Source organism: Amyelois transitella, chromosome 4 (assembly GCF_032362555.1).
Source record: "Amyelois transitella isolate CPQ chromosome 4, ilAmyTran1.1, whole genome shotgun sequence".
NCBI lineage: Eukaryota > Metazoa > Arthropoda > Insecta > Lepidoptera > Pyralidae > Amyelois > Amyelois transitella.
The window spans coordinates 4,283,410-4,298,371 of record NC_083507.1 but is presented as its reverse complement, the minus strand read 5'-3'; the positions used below and the strand labels follow the sequence as shown (position 1 = coordinate 4,298,371).

The following is a 14,962-nucleotide window of genomic DNA, read 5'->3' as shown; positions in this document are numbered from 1 at the left end:
ATCAACCAAATATGTAGATGTCGTTAAAGGCGAATAAGGGAAAGGCTAATGAACTTAGGATTCTTCATGTACGGGATGGACTAGCAATCTGTCATTATTTGAATCCCAATTCAATCAAAGCTTGCAGCTGAACGTGGCATTTCAGTCTTTTCGAGACTGTGGCTCTGTCTACCTTGCAAGGCATAGAGCCGTGATTATATTATGTATTTATTCCAGACTCTTTTGTGCAGGTATTTTGTACCTCAATAATGTTTTTAACCGACTTCAAAGAAGGAGAGTTTATGTTATTGATTACTGCTGTGCTAATTAGGTTTTTGTAAAGGCGACGGTGGACTATGGTAGCATTTGACCAAGTCTGTCTGTACTAATTTGACTATTTTTAACAATTTCTTTTATAAACCGTCACATGACTGCTTATTTTTTTATAAACCGTGAAAAGCTCGATTACTTTTTGTAACCATGTAATGCAATGCCATTAAATTGATAGAGGATCAATGAAGTTGGGAACTAATTTTAGTTACTTATGTCTGATTTTCCACTTTTCCACATCAAGATAAATGTATCTTAAACCAGTAAAAGAATTAGTCAACAGGTAACCAAGGAGTGTTGTTTGGTTGTGTTAGAAATGTTCCTACTTCACTATTGTTTTCCCCTGTTCCAGTGGGAATCAGAGAAATCCTATCCTAGTGATTCCTTAAATTCACAAAATTTATATTTATTTGTAGCAATGAGTACATGGCAATTTATATGCAAAATATCAGTTTTCAGTTACTGCAGTGCATTGGTTGAAAAACAAGTAATGCCCTCTATGAGACTTCTTGAGAACTAGATGGTTTGATAAAGTATCGATTTGACTCTTTCTCTCTCCAAACTTTCTACTTACCACAGATATTGGAATAATAAGACTCCATTTCTGTAGAATCTTAATAAACAAGTTAGCTCCAAGCAAATATCGAGAAAGGCGAGCACTTGACAACCTCTATCAGTAAAAAAATATTAATTTATATCTAAAAATAGAATTTATTTACACCACCTCCCACACTTCTTCAAAAGCAGTACATAGTTTTGCACAAGTCAAGGCTGCTGACAACGGATAATTGCTTATAGATATAACATCTTCTGAATAGTCCACTTCAACCTTCCCATGGGCCATAGCGCCAATGATTAACACTATGGGTTCATCCTTAGGCACTAGCTCCCGGCAATTCTGAACAACTTTGGAACTAAAAGACATTGTTATCTTCTTTACACCGACTGGCAGGTGTTGTGTCACTGGATTCTTAATTACCTTTAATAGTTTCATAGGCCCATCTGATGCTCTAATTGCAAACTTATGTAGTAGTTGAACTGTAAAAAAAAATTATGATTAGCTATAAAAAATAAAACAGAACCTCTGCCATTTGAATAAATAAAACAACCAAATACTTAATGGATTTAAATTAATTTTCCTTTAAAAAAAATGTGACAAATCTAAATAAAAACAGCAACATATAAGCTTCTCAACAAGACTTTTTTACACTTATTAGGCACTAACTAGTTAGATACAGTGATTGATACAACATTTTTATCTTTAATTAAAATCTTATACAATCTTAGCTCTCAGGTTAAGTGATAATACCCATTAATCCTGCAAATCTCTTGAATGTTCTTGGTATTCGGGTCTGTGGGTTTATTTCAATAAGGACATTCTTTTCTGTGTGAATATAGACTTGCAGCAAACCAGCACGGTTAAGTGGAGAGTCCATTAGCATCAACAGAGACTGATGAGTGATATCTGGCCGGCATGTACCGGGATCACGGTTGTTTTTTCGAAGTATGTTGGCATGGTCATCACAGTTCAACAATTCAAAACTATTCCCAGTCTGTAAACAAAAAGGAAAAAAATTATTTAATTGAAAGTAAAATAATAAAATGACCTAAATTGCCCAAATAAGCTACCCTATCTGACTATCTGTGTTTTTTGCTACATACACATCGCATCTGCATACTTCCTTCGCTTCATCCACATTCATATATCACTTCATGCAAGCTCGGCAGTATCCGGTACTCCTGACCTAACCCTTTGCCAGGACGTCCTTAATTTGATCAAGATATGTTCACTTTTATTCCTTACTCATTCAAAGCATCATGCATACAGTTTTCCTGTAACTCTGCTGATGAAGCTAGTATAACCTGATCGTTGGCATAGAGCAGACTTTTGACGAGTAACTCATTCATTCTTAATCCACTTTCAAATCTGTCAAACAACTATCCATAAATAGGTTGAACAGTTCGGTGACGCAACACATCCTTGACTAACGCCTTTCTCAATCTTAAACGACTCAGTGTGCGCTCCGTTTATCCTGACACAATACAAGCACTTTATTCCTCATATAAGGAAAAAAGGAGGAAGGTTTTTTGCGCATTATTCCAAAAACCAAAAAAGTATACAAGGTATTGTATTTCTAGTAAAACAAATAATAAAAAAACTGCAGAATACCATCTTAACACTGGACTTACCTGCATGCTAATCACTAAATTAACACAACAGATAGTCAAAATATTAAATAATTTCGGGGTACTCTTTTAATTCACTTACCTTGACCGTCTCTAATTGTGCATTTTCTAAAATAACTATAAGGCGTTTCTCTTGCTTTTTAATATGTGATGTAACTAAATGTCTTGGTATTGGATCATATTCAAATTCATCGTCTTTGGAAGCCAGTTTTCTTTTCTTACCCATGTTCTTGAGTTTGTGTACTAAAACACTGTTTTTGCAGATTACTTTATTAAATAAATTACGGGAAAACTATCAGTCAGAACGTATTTAATAAAATAAAGCCAAAATAAAAAGCACAAAGTCAAATTGTATAAAGCACACGTGTTTTTGTTATGACAGACGTTTGACATTTCGACACATCAAAGGTTTTTTATTAACTATGAAGCAAGCAAAGTCATTGGACATTCGATGGTAAAAGCAAAGAGACAAAGACCCACGGCAAGTCCCAAGTCCCAACCAAATTTGTCAGATGTCACTGTCATTTCCAATTTTAAGAAATAGAAGTTTTGTACTGTGGTGTGGTTTCGTTTTTATTTTTTGTATTTGTTTTCCTCTTTCACCAATTTGAAATATTTCCTGAGTTATATAAAAGTTCCTGAGTTGTAAAATAAAAACTAACCTTCGATCACGATGGCGAATGATAGAGAAGTTTTGCGTGAAATATGGGACGGAAAATTACCAATTTGTTTTCAACTAGACCAAGAAGAAATAATGGAAATTCAGCAACCAGATCCCTTTTATGTTATGGTGCCCAGACTAAGCTACTTTCCATTAGTAACCGATAAGGTAATATTATCAAAAAGCGAAGAAAACGACGACATGATATCAACTTACCCATAACTCCCCCATTGTATTCAGTTGTATTCAAGTTTTTCTTGAAAGCTACGTTAGGATCGACTGCCTTGCAAACTTTTTCGGGCTTAAAAAAAATCTTTACTTACATACATAGTTAAAATCACGCCTCTTTCCTGAAGGGGTAGGCAGAGACTACCTCTAATAAATATTATGAAAACAATTAGATAATATCCACATGTTGCTTAGTGACACCTTCATTTTCTGTTCACCATACATACACATAATCACGTCTATATCCCTTGCGGGGTAGACAGAGCCAACAGTCCTGTAAAGACTGATAGGTCACATTCAGCTGTTTGGCTTAATGGAAGAATTGAAATTCAAATAGTGACAAGTTGCTAGCCCATTGCCTAAAAGAAGAATCTCAAGTTTATAAGCATACCCCTTTGTCGCCTTTTACGACATCCATGGGAATGAGATAGAGTGATCCTATTCTTATTTTTGGTGCCGGGAACCATACGGCACCCTTCTCCAATTTGTGGTGTTTAACTAAGGTTTTAACATATTGCAGATGAAAAGACATTTTCTCCGATATATATCTCAAGAAAATGCAGATAACGAGATGTGGCTTGATTATAATGGACAGCCCTTGAAATGGCATTATCCAATAGGCTTTCTTTATGACTTGTATTGTGGAAATGATCCACAATTACCTTGGACACTGACAGTGCATTTCACAAAGTTTCCTGAAGGCATACTACTTCACTGCCCAAATAAGTAATGGCTTCTCTAATTTTACATGTAACTGGGAACATATATTCCTTTTTCTGGAATAAAAGTTACCCTTATAATGTCTTTCTCAGTTCCTTAGTTTATTTGTTAACTATTTATGCTTTTCTACTCAACTAATATCGCATCTTTGCAAGTCTAGTTAGTTATTATTTTTAACACATAACTTTTAAGAATTGAGTTAATCCTGTAAAAATGAAATATTATGAATTGTTCCTTAGGAAAATTTTCGCGCAAGAAGCTCCAGGGCTTTTTCCCCTAATCTATACTAATATTATAAAGCTGAAGAGTTTGTTTGTTTTTTTGTTTGAACGCACTAATCTCAGGAACTGTGATTGAGTAGTAATAATGCTCAACATGCACCTTTAACATAATTTTTTTACATTAAAAATGCCTTATAGTTACTGAATTATAAAAGTTAGACACACGGCATTCTCTACCAGTTGAACCTAAAACCAGACTGAGAAAAAATATCTGGAAAGATATTTAACATTCTAAGATCATATTTGCAGTATATACTTCTTTTTCCCTTATAGGGTAGACAGAGCCAACAGTCTTAAAAAGACATAAGGCCATGTTGAGCTGTAGTTAGTTATAACATACTTTAGCATTCTGTATTTTCAGAGATGTGGTTGAAGCTCACTACATGTCAACTGTTAAGGAAGCTGATGTGCTGAAACATCGAGGCCAGGTCATGTCCACAATGCAAAAAAAAGATCATAACCAATTATGGCTTGGTTTACAAAATGGTAATCATATAAATGTTATGTTTATGTGGTAATCACCAAAATTTTAAGTAAGAAAAAATTGTATATCTGTCAGCAGAATCATACCCTTTGGTGCAAAATTGAGTGACAGAATAGAATAGTGTGATAAGGGAATGTTATGATGTGAAACAAGATAAAAATGACAGGAATAAAAAAAGGAATGATTACATTTATCTGATTATGTGGTGAGAATAAATGTCGGCGAAGTAAAAATGCAAGAGTGTGAATAGGAAATGTGGAGTGATAAGTCCGAGACGAACATTCCTTGATCAAATCAGATGCATCGTCAGAAGCAGGTGTCATTGTTATCCTATGTAATTTTATTGTTACTTGTTCTCTTTTCCAAATAAATATTTTTTCATTTTCATTAAAATCAGGGACGCCCTGGCGAATGGTCAGGTCAATTAAAGTAATAATAATAATAATAATAAATTTATTTATTCAAATTCAAATTCAATTTACAGCAAGACAATATTAGACAAAAGATTTTGTATGCATAGGAATTATAATTCTCTGCTCCCTAAGCTAGGAACGAACCTGTATTTTAGGGAGTAGTGAGTCTGGTGTGATTAATTTGCATACGCGTAATTATACAAACCAAAAAGAATAACAAAGGTATTAACAGTAGGCCTAACTGATATTTATTACTTAAAATAAAAATGGTTAGGAGCTTAAATTAATGAAAAGGTGAGTGAGTGTGGTGTGTATCTGTGCGTGTGATGTGTGTGTGTGTGTAAGTGTGTGTGTGGAAGATGTGAGGCTGTGTGTGCGCCATATATAATGAAACTTTAGAAAGATAAATAGGAAAATGACATATGTACCTATATTTAACAACTTTTAGCTAAGTATTTAGCAGTTTTTCGCTCTTATTATAATTTTGGCTAAGGAGCCATTGTTCGACTTTATTCTTAAGCATATATTTGTTTAACGAGAAGATGTTCGTAATATTTTTGTTAACATTATTATAAATTGTGGAGCTAATAACCCAGTAATGTCTTGAGGCGAAAGATGTATTATGTATGACTGTGGGGCAAATGTATTTAGTGGACCTTTTATTCGGATTAATTGAGGCGGGAACTTCTGGATGTTTACGTAAAACAGTGCGAAGAATGAATAATTGCCTGACAGTCAACACTTTGGTCAATTTGTATAGCTCTGCGGTGGGAAATCTGAACCGTTTAAAAAACATGACCTTTAGGACAGCGCGTTGCGCACGCTCGAGAGAGATCATGAGCGTCGAGGCTGCACCGCCCCATGCGGGGATGCAGTAGCTTAAAATGGACTGGCAGAGGGAAAGATAGACCAAACGAAGAGTTTGTGTGTCAGCTGAGTGACGCAGTAATTTAAAAACGTATATGAGACGTCTACATCTGGAAGAGAGAGCGGCAATATGTTCTTTCCAGTTTAATCCTTCATCGATAATAGTGCCCAAATACTTGACTTTGGAAACTCGATTTAGGGCTGGGCAGGAGCAGACAGAGTCTTGATTGCAGCAGCTATGGATTTTAATGCTGAGTGTTGGGGGAGGTTTAGTTGTAGATCGTATGAAGAACGGGATGTACATTGTTTTGGAAACATTTAAGGATAGGCGGTTAAATGACAACCAGTTGTGTACAATATTGATGGCCCTTTCGCCATTTGAAACAACATCGTTCCATGTCTTGCCAGATATCAATAAAACTGTGTCATCAGCATAAGTGATGATTTTGCAATTTGGTATGGAGAGTTGACAAAGCTCATTGATATAGAGGAGAAATAAGGTGGGGCCAAGAATTGAACCTTGGGGGACTCCGTATGCGATAGGAACTGATTGACTAACTTGACCGGAAATTTTTACATGTTGGGTTCGATTTGAAAGATAGCTACTGAAGATGTTATGGGTTACGCCTCGAATTCCGCATTTTTCAAGTTTAGAGAGCAGGGTCGGGACATGAACAGTGTCAAATGCCTTAGACAAGTCTAGGAAAATTCCAAGACATCTAATTCTATTATCAAGATCCTTGACTACGGTTTCAACCAGTTGTGTGACCGCATCTTCCGTACTAATTTTGGAACGAAAACCAAATTGGTTTTCAGCAAGGATTTCATTTTTGTTTAAGAAGCTTACGAGTCTACTATTGAGAATTTTTTCAAGGATCTTGGATAGTACGGGGAGAACTGATATTGGTCTATAGTTATTGACACTGGTCACGTCCCCAGCCTTAAAAATAGGATGCACAACAGCGACCTTAAAGCATTCCGGAAAGACGCCCCTTCTTATAGAAATATTACAGATATGCGTTATAATTGGGATAAGCACGTCTTTAGAGTTTCTGATTGTTTTGGCAGAAATACCATCAATGCCTGAAGCGCAGTCAATTTTCAACGATAGAATTATCGCTTCGATCGAAAGTATGCAGAGATTGTGGCAAAAGGAAATACAGAATAGATATTTTTATCCTACCCCTCCTAATAGAGGCGTCATTTTATGTATGATTTATCTGGCATTAACAGTATAACATTGATCTTCTTTTTACATTACAGACAAGTTTGATCAATTTTGGGCAATAAATAGAAGGTTAATGGAATCTCATGGTGAAAACGAGGGTTTCAAACACATTCCAGTTAGAATATATTCAGATGAAGCATCATGCATACAACGCTTAGTGAATCCAAAGAATACAGATGGTAGTAGAAAAGTTTTACAGCAAATGATAACAGAAATATATCATGATAAAGTTGATGGTAAGTAATGGTTTCTCGTTGAATGCTACAGGTAAAAAGTATTGTTTATTATGTTCATCATTAATTTCGATTTCCTAAGCAAACAAAACATTAAGAAAATGTTTTAGCCTGAAGAGTTTTAATCAAGCAGTCTTGTTATCAATCTTACACAAAAAATATTAGAAATGTGAAATGTGTTTGTCCCTTTCACGTAGCAGGTGAAAGCAAGTTTGTAATATCATTTACACAGTTACAAGTTATATAGTAGTACAATAGTACATAGCAAGTTCTGTATATGTATTTATGTTTTCATAACATGTCTATTATGCAACCATTGTCGCATAATTGTAAACAATTTTTTTTCCAGTTCAATTGAGAACACATGGAGTTGTGATACCAGGTGATACCCCACTGCAATGGCTCTCTGAACATATGAGTTACCCAGATAATTTCCTGCATTTGTGTGTGTGCTAAATACTAAAACTACAAAAAAAAGTTTCACTTATTGTGCAATTGATTGTGTGTAGTCATTATTATTAAAGAAATGCATTCCTTAAAAAGTAGGTATGTAATTGATTACTTTATTATATTTTCTAATTTTGAAGATTTCCTGTAGTTTTAATATGAAATAAATAAAACAAATTTTATGTTTAACAGAATTTATTAGTGATGTGGGTTTTACTTATGAATGTACAATAGCTACGGTCGATTTACCCTATAAATTTTCACATTTCATATTGGACAATTTAACTGTTGTTCTTACTGCATATTGATTACTTACCTGAAAATATAGTGTGACTGCCTACTAATAAGTGGTCAACAGTCCAACTAAGAAAAGTTTTCTCAGTTGGACTGTTGAGGTGAGTTGCCTGTAGGTTTAGCAGGCCTATATATATTTGGTAAGTCAACTTACTTTTTCCCTGACTTTACAAATAGGAGGGTTATGATTTTTATTAATTCTCTTCATTTACCAAGTACCTAAGCATTGCCTTTCTATTCCTGTCGCGTCATTTTATCTTCTTTTACATAACTTTTAAAAACAGATTTGTATAAAATTTGTTTTATACATTGTTATGACCGTTGTAATTTTGAAAACAAGTATTTAATTAGTATTTTATAAAATAAAAAAGAATATTAAGTTTGTTCCTATGTTCTTTGTTATTTGTCAAAGAGTCACGTATTTAAAATAATTTCATGTGTAGAAATCATTAACAAGTAAATATATAAATACGTACGTTAAATCATAGTATTAATTGTAAGAACTGTCCCGAAATTTCGTGGATTGAACACTAACAAAATGCTTTTAGCAACAACAACTCTTCTTACTTCACAAAGTACATAAATAAATATTAACATTCCATCAAAAAACACAAGATTTCCAGTTTCTTAATTTTACGGACAATCACGCCATGCTAACTTGCTTTGCAAACTTAGCTACCCGAAGAAAGTTAGTCTATCACAATAAGTTATAAAATATTTACTTAAGTATATAAATCTAATTCTTTCTACTCTTAAATTTCTGTATTACATATGGAATGTGCCTTGTAAATCGTTTACAACCATTATTAGCAAAAATGGGCTGGTCTTCACTTGGGCCATACGTTATTACTGTTAAAGCTTCCCTGAAAAAAAATATTATCTTTTATCGAGAGACCGATGGACACAAATACAAAAGGTTGGAATACACACTTTTAACAAATACTTTTGAACTAGAAATTAGACCTACAAATCTTTCTGAGAAATCACTTTAATATAGCTTTTTTCCAAGCAGCTGCCAACAAAAACAATCAATATTATCTCTGGTGATTGATAATACATAATGCATAAACAATGAAATTCCACCTTCTTCCTCCTGACTTTGAGTCCCGGTTGCATCCTCACCCCTCTGGAGAGGAGCCTAGTGTATGCCTTTGATCATGGAACCTGGATTGGGTGAGACAGGTTTTTACACCAAACGACCACCATCTGACCTCCACAACCTTTGCAGAGGAACCTAACCCGTATTGAATTAATCATTCTTACACACATATCTATAGTTGCCTGAATTTGCCAGTTTCCTTACGATGTTTTCCCTCACCATAAGATCATCGATTAGTATTCAAACTAATTAACATAACTTCGAAAATAGTTATTCCTACATGGACGAGGTGGGATGTGACCTGTGATTTTTACCTTAATGATTCGACCACCGACTCTCAATGTTACTCATGTAAATGAATGTTCCTATTTATTTTTTGTTTTATAATAGATTTGAACGTGTTGACAGATTTGTTGAGCAAGATGAAGCTAAAACACTCTTGCGTTGAAAATCCACAAATTATATGAATCGGGGAAGAGAGATGCGGGGCGAAAAATACAAATCACAGCGGTTCGCATGATAAAAGATTTGGCGAATAGCAAGGTGCGAAGGTTGGTGATTTCGACCACGTACGGGTAGAATCCCTGCCTACGTCACGTCGTCCGATATTTAAATGGTGCAGGAGGTTCAATCTTATACCCTTAGTTTTCTTTTACGAAACCATATATTTATTCATACGTAAATACATGTAATCGGGTATATTTTCCTTACGCGGTAGTCTTGGAACGTCCGAAAGGCCATGTTTAGCTGTATGTTTTTTCTCTAATCGATCTCGCCCCATCCAATATAATACAAACAATAAGTTTGGAAATAAAATTGAAAGTATGTAGAGCCAGAAACGCTCTGAGGCAGAGGGATGTATACCTAAGAGATTGAAAAAGTCAATAGGTATGTTACTTACGCCATCATCTCCTCTGAAGGGTCCAATATACCATGAAATCTGAATTCAGCCAGTGCACATAGTTCAACATGATTTTGCTCTAGAGGTAGAAACGGAATGTAATGGTCGATTAGATGATGTGCAATAGTTGCAGACTTTTCAAATCCTCCTGCAAAGAATTTTTATATTGTACTTTATAGGTATGTAAATAAAATTACTAAAACGCAGCACGGGGCTCATAAGATGGTCTCTTACAAATGAATATGATTCAAGTCCCATTCTCACACTGAATTGTGTGCAGCTAGAGAAAATTTTATATACATGTTGAGCTATGCTTAAAATGTAATGCTTAATACTGTTTCATGGGCAACTAACTCAGCAAAATAAGCCTCAGCGGGAACGGTAAAGGTGCCAGAGTATAATGGGCGTGATGCTCTGGTTGGCACTCATTCAAATCCTACCATGTACCAACCAAAGACTTTTTAGAGTAATATCATTAGTAAATGTTGGGAAAAACATCCTGATGAAACCATGTGTAATGGGCGTACCCAATATAGGTTAAGTTTCCCTGCAGAGGTTACAGAGGTCACATGGGAATTGCTTTGTAAAAACCTGACTCACCCAATCCATGGAGCACTCAGACAAGTTCGAAAGTTCAAATCATATGGAACTAGTATGTAACTGATCCATGGCTTGGCAGAGCTTATTTCTATCAAGTGACAAATTTTTTTTCAACCTTTTATAGCCATTTCGATTCATTTTCATAAAGCCAAATGAATTTATTCTTATAAATCCCAAGTAGTTTAACACAGTTAAAACATTTTTGGTTTATTTTTCTTGTTTTAAATGTTATCTACACTAGTATTATAAAGCTGAAGAGTTTGTTTGTTTGAACGCGCTAATCTCAGGAACTGCTGGTTCGAATTGAAAAATTCTTTTTGTGTTGAATAGACGATTTATCGAGAACGGCTTTAGGCTATAAAACATTACGCTGCAACTATTAAGAGCGAAGAAATAATGGAAAATATGAAAAAAACGAGGAAAATTATTAAGCCTTGAGGGCTTCCGTTGCGTGCGCTGCGAAAACGGTTCAAGATACCAAAAATATATGTATGTTAGAATTATTCCTCTTGAAATAATCTTAAAAAATGTCCACAACAGTATATGTCTATCTTTTAAGATAAACTCACTAGAACCGTTGTTATGGTAATCAAATTTGGACGAAATTAATGCATTATTTGTTAAGAGTTGTATCAACGTAATAATATTAATCTTTATCCAAATAAATTTCTTATTGATTAAGAGTAGGTATTTAATTGTGAACAAAATTGTAGTTGGCAACACTTAATTTCAATGAACATCTTAGAAGATATAACAATTTAAAAATAACGCCGTGGTAAAATTCACCCGTGCCGCATGATGTGCAAAACATGACGCTGCACCTACCATGCCGCGCGGCTCAGATATTTTATATTTTCCGTTATGGTTATTCTACTAAATGCCGCAAAGACTATAATTCCTGTGGGGTTTGCGAAAAACCTATGGTCTTTTGTAAGTGGCGGTAAAATCGCGCGGGCTAAACGGCTTTTTCTCAATAGATGGCGCTTTTTAAATATTTTTATATAAACTCATCAACCTTTCTCGCGATGCTACAACCATGAATGTAGTTTTAAAAAGGTTCTTCGCAAGGAGGAATACTCTTTCTGCCTATCCCTATTGGATAATTGGTATTTATATGGATATAGGTGTATAAATGATAAGTGTTATTACCCATCTATTTATTTAATTATCTGACATACCAATAAAAAATTAATGACCTTATAAGCATCGGAAAACTTAAATTGCTTATGATTTTAACAACAGGTCTGGAAAAGATTTGATTGGGTGATTTAAGAATTGAATAAAAAAAAAACAATACGTCAAAAATAAGTTTGTACAAAAATACATTTATGATAACACCTTGCATACAACGGAGAATAACCATGACAGACTCTTCCAGGCGTACGAAGTGGCGGGCTACAGCTAGTTAATAATAAATATAGATACCTTGATGATATGCAGTTCTCCTAATTATAGGCTCGAAGTTATGGAATTCAACTTCATTCCTCTTTACACCTTCTCCATAAAGCTCTAATAAATTTGAAGCTATCTCTTTTCCACCAATGTTAGATATAAAAATGAAAATGCTATCCCTGAAATAAAATCCACATTAGTTAGATTGGAGATGTTTGAATTTGAACCCCATTGAATGAGAAAAATTATGCTTAAGGTTGTAATATACTAAATGGCACAAGCCAGCAGCTGTGACTAAACTAGTCAAACTGCTTGCAACCTTACTGAGCTATCAATCGGTAGTGGTCTTTTTAAGTATGCAGGTAGATACAGGTTAAAATTATAACACACTGAAAATGCACACCACATTACTGCTAACAATTGCCATCCCAATCTGAACTCACACTTTGTGCACATGAGCTAGGTCATTTAGTTACCTATAATCAACACCATCAACAGCATGATGATGGTCTAGCATAGGTTTTATTGCATCCAGCACAGATGGACACATGTCATGAATTTCATCAAAAATTATCAAAGACTTGCCACACTTCTTAACAATGCTGTTGACACTTGCAATTAAGGTTTGCTGGAAAATATAAAGATACAATTATTTACAGCAAATATAATTTCTTCAATTAAAGTCTTCCAAAAGTGTAAATTTAAGTACCATGTTAACAGGGCCACATGGGTAAGTTGCTTCATCTACTCTTAGTGTTTGGTAGACCCCACTTAGAACAACTAAGAACACTTGAAGTCTCCCTAAAGAAGTTGCAGCCAGAGTAAGTACCAGGATGAAGAAGATAAATACACATTTATAAACTATAATCATCAAAGGGCTGGGTGTAACTGTTGGTGTGGAGGTCAGCATTCTGGCCTTTCACAGCGATTATTGGTTGTTTGATAATAAACACAGATATCTTAATATAAACACAAAATACTTTTTTGTGATTTTTGAAATAGTTAAAAAAAAATACTGAGCATAATGTAAAACTTTTTAAAGCCATTTGTTTAAGAAATAAACTCTTCATGGTTAAGAATTTTTTTAAATATCCATAACATTTTTACTTAAATGAAGATCACAATTTAAGAACTGATACTCACTTTGCTTTTCTCAAGATCTGTACAGTCAAAGTCTTTTTTACCCATAAACACTTTAACAAATTTACTTTTCATTCCATTTTTATACAAGGATTCTGCTATCATGGTTGCGGCATAGTTTTTACCCACACCTGACCATCCATGAAGACTTATGACCAATGCCTTCTTATTTGATTTATTTTTATCATACACAGATTCTCTGTGAGCATGAAGTATATTCACCAATTCACTAACAAGAGGTTGGCCATACATTTTTTCACTCAATGAGTATTTAAGCTCTGAAAAAACATGGAAATTTTTATAACTCAAAAATTTTCATTTTTTCACCCTCAGTTTTATCTCGTCCCTATCACAAGTACCCAAAACCACCAAGCTACGCAAGAAGTATGCAGAATGTGGCAGTGGAAAGATGTAGTTTTTGCTAAACCATTCATGATTTTATGTATGTCGTATGAAGCCCAATGTAAAGGCTAGTTAGAAATTTATTGAAAATTTAAAAATAGAAAGAAGTCAGACTTACTATCCAAATCATATGGCACATAGGCATCATTGCAGCATTCCATGAAACGACAAACGGTGTTATCCGTTATTAAATTATCCCATTTCATCCATGCTCCTGCTAATACAGCGGTACCAATAGATAGTGTAATTATTTCTGAAGAAGAGTTGTGTACTTCATTCAGCAGTAAAAATATAAGACCGTACAACTTAATATTCAAATAATGCATGTTCAATTTCATTAGCTAGAACTTCGAAGTAATATCCATTTAAACCTTTTCCAAACTTTATTTATTGGTTGGCGGTCAGTTCATAAAAATCATATTTTTAATACTGCTTAAGGTCCAATTCTTAGGGATTTATCACGCACGGAAAAATAATTTATACTATATCGCTGTGTGTTTTATTTTTCTCTTATAAAAATATATGTAATACCGCGTCCTTTGTCGTTTAATTTAATTATTTTTACCACAGGTAATTATTTATTCCTAAATATTTACCACAAATAACAAACAAGCAGTGTTACCAACTCACAAAAATATTTATCGCTAAACCTAAGTGAAAACACCCTCAGATGTTTCATTTGTAAATTATCCTAAAAATATTTATTTAATAAAAACAATATATATTTATTAATTTTCATTATTTATAAATTATGGATCGCTTAAACTATATCAATTTCTTCTGAAGAGTCCACATTTTTAAAATCATATACATATATTGACTTTACATAACCTTAACATTTTTTAAGATAGTTTGTATGTAGAGCGTGATACTGCCGATACTAGTAATTAGAGATCATTACAGAGTAGTTAAATTATATTTAGATACACTAGATGTCTTCCAATCCGAAGTTATTCGTTGGTTAAAAAAATATTTGAATGACTATTATTGGATCGGATAGTACTTTTATATTAAAAATATTATATATTTAGAAACACCTTAAAATACATACATACATATGTATGGTCACATCTATA

The 14,962-nt window shown here is 34.0% G+C and overlaps 3 protein-coding genes across 3 annotated transcripts; 1 reads left to right on the top strand and 2 right to left on the bottom strand.

The window, feature by feature from the left end:
* Positions 1 to 1,004: 1,004 nt before the first annotated feature.
* On the bottom strand, positions 1,005 to 2,896 carry LOC106129353 (ribosomal RNA small subunit methyltransferase NEP1). Its single transcript, XM_013327886.2, has 3 exons — positions 2,579 to 2,896; positions 1,619 to 1,862; positions 1,005 to 1,347 (listed from the first exon to the last, which is right to left on the bottom strand). Exons 1-3 carry the CDS (start codon positions 2,720 to 2,722, stop codon positions 1,025 to 1,027), a joined length of 711 nt encoding a protein of 236 aa, XP_013183340.1. The 5' UTR covers positions 2,723 to 2,896; the 3' UTR covers positions 1,005 to 1,024.
* Positions 2,897 to 3,024: 128 nt separating this feature from the next.
* LOC106129432 (autophagy protein 5) lies at positions 3,025 to 8,199 on the top strand. The gene is made up of 5 exons (XM_013327990.2): positions 3,025 to 3,325; positions 3,906 to 4,111; positions 4,748 to 4,872; positions 7,414 to 7,614; positions 7,961 to 8,199. Exons 1-5 carry the CDS (start codon positions 3,170 to 3,172, stop codon positions 8,065 to 8,067), a joined length of 795 nt encoding a protein of 264 aa, XP_013183444.1. The 5' UTR covers positions 3,025 to 3,169; the 3' UTR covers positions 8,068 to 8,199.
* Positions 8,200 to 8,284: 85 nt separating this feature from the next.
* LOC106129431 (torsin-1A) lies at positions 8,285 to 14,516 on the bottom strand. Its single transcript, XM_013327989.2, has 6 exons — positions 14,005 to 14,516; positions 13,488 to 13,762; positions 12,821 to 12,972; positions 12,378 to 12,523; positions 10,353 to 10,500; positions 8,285 to 9,215 (listed from the first exon to the last, which is right to left on the bottom strand). The coding sequence occupies exons 1-6, from the start codon at positions 14,222 to 14,224 to the stop codon at positions 9,089 to 9,091; spliced, it is 1,068 nt and encodes a 355-aa protein (XP_013183443.2). The 5' UTR covers positions 14,225 to 14,516; the 3' UTR covers positions 8,285 to 9,088.
* Between the last annotated feature and the right edge of the window lie 446 nt (positions 14,517 to 14,962).